Here is an 11,351-nt window from a genome sequence, read left to right on the forward strand (position 1 = left end):
TCTCGGCGCTCACCTGCCGACTCGGCTTCCCGCAGCCTGCGCTTCAGCTCCAGCTCGGGTTCCGGGGCAGTAGATACAAGAGCCTCCCTCACAGCTGCGCTCCACAGCGCAACCGAACTGTGGGCCCCGCCCTCTCGGCGTCCCGACCAACAGAGGGGCGGTGCCGCAGTGCCGCTGGGTTTCCATTGGACAAGGGCGCCGGAGAGGGCGGGGCCTCGGGTAGATGGTCGTCGGCAGGGATCGCTTTCCGCCCCGTCTCCTCCCCTTGAGCTTGTCCGGCCGAGACCTCTCCGAGGCTGCGATCTTGTCGGTCTCAACTGGGGCTCATCTCTGTCCACTCCTCCGTCCACCCCAGGTGCCCCGGAAGGTTCCGCGGGGCGAAAGGAAGGCCGCCTCCCTCTTCTCGAAGGCGCCATGACAGTTTTTGTCCGACTAAAAGACAAAAGGAGCCAAAGAAGTAGCTTCAGTTCTAAGCTTAAAAAATTACTGAACACATTAACACTGAAAATTAATAGTTGACTTTTCGTGATTGCATAGCACTGATATTTGCCAAAACTTTGTCAGAGATTTTCACAGATGTTTATCTCATTTGCTCCTCATAAGAAATTGAAATTATCATTCAATGATAGTGGACAACTGCAAAATACTGAATCAGAGACATTAAGCTATTTACCGAAAGTTGATAAGAGTCAAATCCAAAACAGTAAGACTCATCAAATAAGACTTCTTGAAAAATGTTTGGGGGGAAAAGATTCTGGGAGACCCCGTTGATCTGCTAAAACCAATCACAAAGCCTGAAGGATAGCAGTTCACTCTGCCCTGAAACACGTATTAGGGAGGGAGGAGGACAAACCCATCATCAGAACTTGGGAATGTCATAATCACCACATTTCATTGTCCTTACAGGGAATTTCTCAGTCTTAAATAGAGAAAAAAAGGAATCTGGCAAAAGCTTCTCGTTTTCTCTTCACCTCAAAATACTTACTTTAAAAAACCAGTCTTTCATCCTTCCTTAATTCTTTTACCATTGAAAGAGAAGGCTCTAACACTGTTAGACATCTAGTGAAAGTTATGGACCTTGTTTTGTATTTACCCACCAAAGTTAGCATACAATTTCAGGTAGTTGAGATTATAAATCTTTGTTCTAATCTCAAAGAAAAGATGTTTCTCCTCTCCTGTTTAACCTTTACTTTCTGTGAGCTCCAAAGCAATTGGAACACCTGGCCCATGGGTCAACACTCATTAGATATCAGTTGATATTATTCTTATAGTTTCCCATTCCATTCCCTCTGGGCCATAGCATTATCAACCTTTCCCAGCGGGAGGTTGGCCAGCTGGCACCACCCACAGATATGGCTGCAGTGGGTGTCATAGCGACTGGTCATTCTGGTCTAGAATGATGTTCCGGTCGCTGGCTTTTTATATATAGAGATTTTATTGATTTCAGACAGGAAGGGAGAGGGAGAGAGAGAAACATCAATTATGAGAGAGAATCATTGATAGGCTGCCTCCTGCATGCCCCTTACTGAGGATCTAGCATCCTGAGCATGTGCCCTTGACCGGAATTGAACCTGGGACCTTTCAGTCCGCAGGCTGATGCTCTATCCACTGAGCCAAACCAGTTAAGGATTAATTTTTCTATATTGTTGAAAGTATTACAGATATCCCCCGTTTCCCCCCATTGATCCCCTCCTCCTGCCAGAGGATATTTTCTCCATTGCTTTTTTTTTTAATCTTTAAATTCTTTATTAGTTAAGGAATTACAAATGTGTCATCATCCCCCCCCCTAACCCCCATCCTCCTCCCCAAGACTTATATTTTTGATATTTATTTTATATATTTAAATGCCATTTAACAAAGAAAAATCAACCAAAAAAATGAGTTCGCGTGTCACCTCTGTCACACGTGTCCCATTGCTTTTCAGAGAGTGAAAGGGAGGGTGGGAGGGGGAGGAGAGAGAGAGAGAGAGATAGAAACATCACGTGAGAGAGAGACATTGACTGGTTGCCTCCCCAAACAAACGCACCTCAGGGGAGGGTAGAGAAACCGAAACCCAGTTAGTGCCCTTGACCAGAAATCGAACCTGAGACCCTTCTGTGCACAGCCGACATTTAAACCACTTAGCCATACCAGCCAGGACACCAGCTTTTTCTTTTATGAGTTGCATCTTTGGTGTTGTATCTAAAACCTTCTCTGCCCTAGCCAGTTTGGATCAGTGCATAGAGTGTTGGCTTAAGGACTAAAGGGTTCGATTCTGGTCAAGGGCATGTACCTTGGTTGCAGGCTCCTCTTCAGCCCAGGCCCTGGTCGGGGCGCATGAAGGAGGCAACCAATATTTCTGTCTTTCCCTCTCTCTCCCACTCTCTAAAAATTAATGGAAAAATATCCTCACGCCCTAGCCGGTTTGGCTCAGTGGATAGAGCGTCGGCCTGCAGACTGAAAGGTCCCAGGTTCGATTCCGGTCAAGGGCATGTACCTTGGTTGCGGGCATATCCCCAGTAGGAGATGTGCAGGAGGCAGCTGATCGATGTTTCTAACTCTCTATCTCTCTCCCTTTCTCTCTGTAAAAAATCAATAAAATATATTAAATAAAGATTTCCATTGCAAGTCAGTAATCCACCACAAGAACCAATTTATTGGGAATAAAAGCCAGATGGCTGGGGACAGGGTGAAAGACTTCTTATATACCTATTTTTACCTTTTTTTAAAAAAATATATTTTATTGATTTTTTACAGAGAGGAAGGGAGAGAGATAGAGAGTTAGAAACATCGATGAGAGAGAAACATCGATCAGCCGCCTCCTGCACATCTCCCACTGGGGATGTGCCCGCAACCCAGGTACATGCCCTTGACCGGAATCGAACCTGGGACCTTTCAGTCCGCAGGCTGACGCTCTATCCACTGAGCCAAACCGGTTTCGGCAACCTTTTGAATAATTTATTAAATGATTGTAAAGAAAGGCAATGCCTTAAGACCACCCATGTTTGTCTAATTCTAAGCTTCCCAATTGACCTGCTGACCTCATCTTCCAATGGACTCTAGCTTTGCATTGTGACATCTATAAATGTATACATTTACTAAAAATCACTATAAGAATTCACAGTGAGTGAATCTTAATAGTGTGAAAATTATTCCTCAATAAAACTGTCCAGAATCTTTCAAGATTTTGGTTTTCATAGATCAAGACAATTGGCAAATCTGTTGGGTTTCTGCTCTAAGCTTTTCTTCCTCAATACGAAATTCGTGCCTCTAATGTGATCATCCCTCTAGGGATGTGATGTGGATCCTTTCTTGGAAAAGAGCCTCTTTCCAAAATGAAGGCATAATCAAAGGAAACGCTCCTTTGCCTCAAGCTTGGCATTTACATTTCTACAGAGCCTCAAACTAAGAGAATCCTAGATTTCTTGATAATGGTGAATTATCTGAGGTACTTAAAACATATACATTCCCAGGATCTTCCCTGGATTAACTGGGGGGTGGGGGTGGGGCGGATAAGGGGTCTTGAGTATCTGTATGTCTCAGAATCTTCCAAGGTGACTCTGATGCAAATAGCCTGGTTTATCACTGTCTAGGAATGATTCCTTGTGATATCACCTCATAAGTTAGGTCTCTGAGCTTCATTATTTAAGTTATGAAATGGGAACATTATTTAGCTCTATACCTCTGTCATGTCATAAGAAATTGAGTCAACTTCTAAGATAAACATAATAGGGCCATAGGGGAATAAAATAATAAAATAACAAACAGTCCACCTAAATTAAGAATTCACCTGAAATTATTTGATTTCCACAATTGCATTCAATTATGTTAAAATCAGATTTATTATGTATTTTGTTCTGTGTTTTACTGGCATAAAGGTAATACATGTCTTATATCACAGGGATGTTGTGCAATTAAAATAATTATCAGGTCATTCTATAGCTTTTCCTGGGCTAAAAACCTTAATATAAACCTTTTCTGTTTGATTTCATGTAGTTAGTTTACTTTTGTTGTAGTAATAAAGATAACTTTCCCAAATCTAAAGTTATTTCCTGTAAAAACAGATCAGTTTGTAAAGAAAGGCTTAGGGATCCTTTCTAGCACTAGTGGTCTAAGACTCCCTTATTTCACATCTCACAGCTGTACTTCAAGGCTTGAATAAGAGAGCAAAATTCAATTTAATTAAACAAATACTTGTTTAATGCCAAATATGTGCCAGGCACCAGGCTAAGCAGACAGTAGGGCAACAAATGAATAAGACAAAGTTCCTGTCCTCAAAGAGTTTATCTTTATTTGGGAAGATATCTTTTAAACAAAAAAAGTTACAATACCCAACAAAACAAAACAAAAAACAGACAAGAAAAGAAAAATAACAAAACAAAAAAAGCTTTTTAAAAAGTTACAAATACTTACAAGGGCAACAACAGAAGTACATATAAAGTTCCATAGACTGAATAGAGAAGGACATGATTGACTTTTTAGATGAAAGCTCCCTGGAAAGATGCAGTAGGTTGAATGGCCCCCAAAGATACCCACATCCTGATCTCTGGAATTTTCAAATGCTACCTCATATTGAAAAAGGAACTTAGCATATGATTAAGGTTTTGAGATGGGGAGGTTTGCCTGGCTTATCAGGATAGGCCCTAAATGTAATCACAAGTGTTCATAAAAGAGAGAGGCAGAAGGAGATTTGACTACAGAAGAGAAATGCAACCACAAAAGCAAGAGGCTGGAGTGATGCCAAGTAATGCAGGCAGAGGCAGTCTCCTGAAGCTAAAAAGGCAAGGAAATACGGCATCTTCCTAGCCCCTAGAAGGAACCAGGACTGCCGACACTGTAACTTTAAACCAGTGATGCTGATTTCAGCCATCTGACCTCCAGAACTGTGAGAGAATAAATTTGTGATGTTTTAACCACCAAGTTTCTGGCAATTTGTTACAATAGCCTTTAGGAAACTAATTCATAAGGTTTCTCAGACAAGACTGATGCCTGTCTGACCTTGGTTTTAAAGAACAGAAATTGAATAAAATTCAACTAGCAGTAAAGGGAGGAAAGAATAGTCCAGAGAAGATCCAACTGTCCTTTTTTCTGACTCACCAGTCTTGGAAGAAAGGAAATTGGACCATAAATCCTATGATTTTCCACTGTAAGTTATGTCACTTTTTAACAGTAAGAGTTGAACATTTCCAACATAGGTGTTATTTTTCTTTCCTTTAACCTCACCTCTGGCTTTTCAGTTTGAAACTTAATCTTTGTTTTTACAAAGTTTCTTACTTCTAGAAGAGGAATCTCTTCAGGGAGAACATGAAGAGAGTAAAGGAGAAAACTGAAGAGAAAATCAGATAAGAACACTTTTTATTTTTTGGAGCAAGCTTGGGAAGAGAGTGACAAAGCCCTCTCCAAAATAAGTAAAGGAACTCCTTGCCTGGTTTGTTTGGGACTAAGAGAAACAAAATAGTGAAAATAAAAAGTTAATAAGAACTCTAAATCGGGTATAATTGGAGAGAAGACACAAGAATATACAGTATATAGCTAGGAGAGGGGGATAATAGATTGAGAGCCCCAACATATGAGAGTTGTAAAAGAAAATAAAGAGAATGATGATAAAACAGTTTGAAAACAGATAAGATTTTAAAGTATTTATGAATGACATTAGTCCTTAAATATTAAAAGTAAGCTTTTAGTACTAAAATAAGCACATGCTATGGCACATCATAGTGATATTTATATAACATCAAGGATAAAGAGAAAATTGTAAAAGATATCAGAGATGGGAGAAAAAAACAGATTACCTATGAAACAGCAGTCAGACTGATAAAAGACTTCACTGTAAACCTAGAATTCCATGAAGGCAAAATACATTTGATATAGCAGAAATAATTAAGATATTTTTTAAAAGCACCCACACAATCTCACTGAAAGATATACTTATAAATAACAATTTATAAAACTGGGAAAACTTACACTCTGGCCATGATGGTATAACAGGAATGAAATTTACCCTCCTGCCTTAATCATCCAGAAAACTGGACATAATATATGAAGCAATAGTTTTCAGACATTTGGATAATGGGTAGCACTGGATGATGATCCCTGAGAGAAGGGAAACAAATGAAGTGTATCCTCAGAGTACTGTCTAGAAAGAGTTTTCAGGCCACTTTGTAGAGAGAGGAAACCCAAATAAAGCCTGACAACCTCATTGCATTGAGAAGAGTTTGGAGTTTAGGGAGGCCAAGGTGGCAAACATTTTCAGGGCAGAGAACCAGAAAGGATGGAGCTGCATGGAAAGAGAACAATCGAGTTCTGCAGAAAGATCTTGAGATTTTGGCTGAGCACTGAGCTATTTCACCTTTAATCACACACGAGGAAACTATCATATCATAGTTGAGGAAAGAACCATTTAAGAGGAGTAGGTGGAACAGTCTTTCAGTGGAGAGAAAGCTATTTTGGTGGGCGAGGTAGCAGGATTCAATGGGCAGATTTCCTTTTATTGCTCTTTTTGTTCTTCAGTCCCTAACAAATTGTAGAGCCAAGTAATTACAAATGTGAAGTCATTTGTTTCTTTGAACATGAGCCTCAGTTAAGAACTTTTGCCCTCCTGATAACTATAAGAAGCAGCAGGACTTTTCTAAGTAATATTATGGTTCCCTTGGGCCGATCTGACAGACTGAACCTGTGTGTCCTCAGTTCCTAGCAGCCAATATGGCAAAGGAGTTCTCCTACAAAGGACTTTGAGGAATCACTAAGGAATGGTTAAGTGTGCCACAGAACCTCTCTGGAAATTACTATTGCTTTTGCCAGCCGTCCTTGCTCCTAACCACTGTTACTCTTGAACTTTGCCACCGCCTACTGCACACGGCCCCATCCCAATGAACACAGATCTCCTCACTTTATTCTCCAAGCTCAGCTTAGTCCAGGCTATTTAACAAGACACAGAGGCACAGACCTTAAAAACAGAGGGTAGTCCACAGTTGCCACTAGACGCGGCCATACTTCAGATTCCGGGTAAGGCAGCCAGCTCAGCCTGCCAGCTTTCCTCACCAGGAATCTCCAGACCGCCACGTCTGGGAATCCTAATGCTGGCACCCGGCATGGGACCAAAGAGCATCTTTCCTTTCCAGTTCAAGGCCTGCTTATTTCTACTTGAGTATCCGACTGAGGGGCTATCTTTTCCTTAGGGGGGAAAACTCACCTTCACTTTGGCCTGCTTGATGCAATCCCAGGAGTTACTGGTACTTTCCAGACTTGGGATAATTTGGCTTTTATGTAACACCACTTTGTGAGATGCCAGTGATTCAGGCCAGTCTGTGGACTTACGTGAGGAGTGAAGATAAGATTGGCACTCACTCTTGAGGGTGGCTCCAGCTTTGTGAACACCTGTGAGCAAACACTTGGATAAAAACATACATAGGTTTTCCTGAAAACAAGGATTTTAAGAAACATTCCAGTCTATATTCTCATTTTAAGGGAAAGAAATGATCTCTGTTTTCCTTCAAGGGCACATTCCTGCGAAAGACGTAATTTATATTACTAATAAATTAACTCCAGCAACTCAGTCTGAAACATCTGAATTTTGGTTAATGGTCATTTCACAATTATCTTTAGGATAAAAGTGACTATTTCTTTTATGTATGTCTTGACAGCCCATTCTGGTGATATCCTTCAGAAAAGGAAGACTGCTTCAAAATGAATTTATGTCTTGCCTTCTAGAAATACAAAACAGCAACTGATTTTTTAAAAAGTTTCATTTATTGATGAAAACATAAAGTGTAGTATGGCTTAGTCCAGAACTTCAGAAATAGACTCTTTCCCCTCTCTCTTCTGGTAACTTTAAAATATCTGTATTCCTTTTCTCTTAACCCTAAATCTTGCCCCCACAGTTTGCCCCTGCTCCCTGGACCCATCTTTCACCTATAATCACACACAGGAAGATATATAGTGTCAAAACTGCTGTGCTTCCAAGGCAATATTTTATGACTAGTATCATGTCATCAGAAACAGGATGTGAAGGAAGTATACAAAGGGTCAAAAAAAGAATTAGAAACCCCAGGAAAAGTCTGGGTTAGTTGGGGGAGTCTGGGAGGACCTACTTTCCAATTTCTCTTTTCTCATTCTCTCCTCACTTAACATCTTCCATATGAAGGTTGAGTTTCTCAAATCTGTGGTCTGTTCCCCTCTGGGGGTCTTGTATTTCCAAGGCACTATGAGGCTTCCATGAGAATTTTAAAACTTTGAGCTTTAAGTTGTATAATATAAGCATATTAGCATATTTTGGATGATCTAGATGAGCACCTTATATTTTTGAGTGATCTTATGTTTAAGTTGACAATTGAATGGGTGTCACATTATACTCTGAAGTTAGCATGCAACTTTTAAGGCCATGTTCCCTGGCCTGGACTCCCGTGAATCCCTTGGGACCGGCAGAGGTGTCTCAGTGGGTCACAATTTCTCATGTTTGAAAAACACTGGCTTAAACCACCTTCTCCTCTTTTCCTTCTCACATGAACGGTAACTGGAAAGAGGCTCATGAGCAGCTAATAGAAAAACACAAAAAAGGTTCTTAAAACGCCTAGTGTTTTTCAGTTTATCTTCAATGTTTGACCAATTGAGAGGCAAGAAAACATAAGCAATCTAGTGATTTAAATATGTAACGTGTAAAGGATTGCCAAATGCTCAGAATTTAGTTATTGTCTATCACAACAAACCAATCCCATGCCTTTATATCCCTTGCTGTGGAATAAACTGGGTGTATGTTTTACAGACCCTTTTTTTCCTTTTTTTTTTTTTTTTATTCTGGGCAGCCCCTAAAGTATATGTTTGGGAGCTGCTTCTGTTACTATGTTTCATTAATCAGATTTTGAAACACAAAGATAGAATCAGGAAAATCAATCTGTGAATATGATGGTGTTTGGGTTTTTTAAAGAAAATTGTTTTTGCTCCCTACCAAAGCATGAAAACTTTGTGTCCTTGGAAGTGTACTGTAATGTTTTTTGGGGAAATGGGGATGGACTGAGGATAATCTTCATATTCTTGTCTCTTTTCCCATCTCTTTCCAGGAGCCCCTTTAGTATCTTCATTTCCATTCTCTGAGACACCACTGCCCTCCAAGTACCTCACTTTTTCCTTCAGTCATGTTTTCTTTTCCACCTTTTCCCTTGTCTATTTTTCTTCCATTTTGTTTCAGGCAATCTCCTATTTTTGTGTGAACATCATTTAATAATTTAATGTTATTTCTCTCACTTACTACAGTATATGTTTATGAATACTTAATATATGGCTGTCTTTTGGTTGAATAATAATACAACAATGCAAACTTCACACTTTATATTCAGCTCCTCTTATCCTTAAAGCAATCTGGAAAAGTAGATATTGTGTTATATAGATGAGGAACTGAACCTGAGAATCAGTAACTTGTGAAAGACCACATAGGTAATATATATCAAAACTCATGCTTTTTTTCATTCTTAGGAAAAAAAAAAAGCTTGTATTCTTTTTACACTGCCTTTGTCAGAGATCTCATGTAAGTCACCACAGGCCTAATTAACATCTTCCTCTACCCTCATCGTCTAACGGCAACCCAGTATCTTCAATGTGTGTACATCCAGTTGTCACCTTAAACGGAACCCACCTTCTTCTCCCCAAACTAGCACCCTCCCACCAACACACCATTGCCGGTTACTGGTTCCACCAATTTTTGTCACATTCAGGGTCAAAACCTTGCTGTTCATTCATTCAACAAATATTTCAATACTGTTGAGCACATAAAAGAAACGAGCTCGGGGTGCTGAGGTATACAGCGATAAGTTTGGTGGAGTTTCTGCCTTCACAAAGGCTTCGCAGCGGTTCTCAACCTGTGGGTCGCGACCCCTTTGGGGGTCCAACGACCCTTTCACAGGGGTCGCCTAAGACCATCGGAAAACACATATATAATTACATACTGTTTTTGTGATTAATCACTATGCTTTAATTATGTTCAATTTGTAACAATGAAATTGGGGGCCACCAGACCATGAGGAACTGTATTAAAGGGTCGCGGCATTAGGAAGGTTGAGAACCACTGGCTGACAGGCTACCAGGAAAGACAAGTGGAGACCCGGACTAGTGCGGGGAGACGGGAGGCTTCCTGGAGGAGGCGATGCTGCAGGTGGAGGAGGAGGTTTGCTCCGTGGGTGAAAGCATTCAATTTGTCAATGAAATTGGGGGCCACCAGACCATGAGGAACTGTATTAAAGGGTCGCGGCATTAGGAAGGTTGAGAACCACTGGCTGACAGGCTACCAGGAAAGACAAGTGGAGACCCGGACTAGTGCGGGGAGACGGGAGGCTTCCTGGAGGAGGCGATGCTGCAGGTGGAGGAGGAGGTTTGCTCCGTGGGTGAAAGCACGAAAGAGGAGGAGGAGGAACGCCGAGAGGCACCGCGGGAGCAGCGGGGGAGACGCTGGCACTGGATCCAGCATGAAGGGCCCGGTGAACCGTGTGCAGGAACCTGCAGGCCTCGGAAGAGGCAGGAGGGAGCCATTACTTTTCTATCTCAAAAGAATCAAACTGCTCACAGTTTGGAGAATTCTTCCCCTTCCCTGAACCCAACCTATTGCTGAATCCTGTCGCTTTCGGATCGTCTGATTCGTTCCGTCGTCTCTAGCCCCACGGCCACCACCCTGGGCGGAGAGGACAGCCCCTTCGCCAGCCGCTCCCCACACTCTGCCCCCGACTGCCCTGCGCACGGAGCCGAGGCCGGCAGCCCGAGACGATGCCGGGGACAGGGAAGTCCAAGTCCCGCGTCTGGGTCACCATCGCTGGCCTATCCAGTATCCCTACTTCAAGCCACTTTCCAACGAGGCTGCCGGCTTCCTCAGGAATCGTCCCCAGGACAGTTCACAGTCTGTCCTCAGCCCGCCACCTCCCGCATCAGCCCTTCTCCCGGGCACAGCGCGCTCCCGGCGTCCTGCGGGCTCCGCCACAGCGCGTGTCCTCTCCTCTCCTCTCCTCGGGTTTCTTCTCACCCAGCACAGCCTGTGCCCACCATGCCTGCCCTGCACTAACTCGCTGGACGTCGCAGACGAGGTCTTTATTTTCTTTGGTTAGAAAAGACTCTCACATTCTACTCATACAAACCTCCTAAAAGCCCGGCCAGGTGCTTCCTGTGCTCAGAACTATCAACTTTAACAGAACCGAGTGCGGCTGGGTTTGCGAGGGCGCAGCGGGGAGAGAGGGGCTGACACCCCGGAGGGCGGACTGGAAGCACCGGGCCCCGCACAAACGAACGTCGGAGACACACGAGAAAGGCCGGGCGGGAGAGCCGAGCAGAGGGACGGCAGGGACTAGGTACGCGCGGCGCCCCTTCCTCCACCCCCGGGGGATCGCGGCCGTTGG

At 42.8% G+C, this 11,351-nt stretch overlaps 2 protein-coding genes across 3 annotated transcripts in view; one reads left to right on the top strand and one right to left on the bottom strand.

Annotated features, from left to right (window-relative positions):
• Positions 1-140, bottom strand: part of NRBP1 (nuclear receptor binding protein 1) — an 11,639-nt gene extending 11,499 nt beyond the window's left edge. Inside the window, exon 1 of one of the 2 annotated variants that reach the window (XM_005874851.2) lies at positions 14-140. The gene's annotated coding sequence lies outside the window, so the exon portion shown is untranslated. The remainder of the gene's footprint in view (positions 1-13) is intronic. The other variant, XM_005874852.2, reaches the window with a different exon arrangement.
• A 10,178-nt stretch (positions 141-10,318) lies between these two features.
• The window catches only part of PPM1G (protein phosphatase, Mg2+/Mn2+ dependent, 1G), an 18,385-nt gene continuing 17,352 nt past the window's right edge, over positions 10,319-11,351 (top strand). Inside the window, exons 1-2 of the mRNA XM_014546613.1 lie at positions 10,319-10,445; positions 10,600-11,042. Coding sequence (XP_014402099.1) covers positions 10,319-10,445; positions 10,600-11,042 — 570 coding nt within the window. The remainder of the gene's footprint in view (positions 10,446-10,599; positions 11,043-11,351) is intronic.

The sequence above is a fragment of the Myotis brandtii genome, unplaced genomic scaffold, assembly GCF_000412655.1.
Source record: "Myotis brandtii unplaced genomic scaffold, ASM41265v1 scaffold454, whole genome shotgun sequence".
NCBI classification, from domain to species: Eukaryota; Metazoa; Chordata; class Mammalia; order Chiroptera; family Vespertilionidae; genus Myotis; species Myotis brandtii.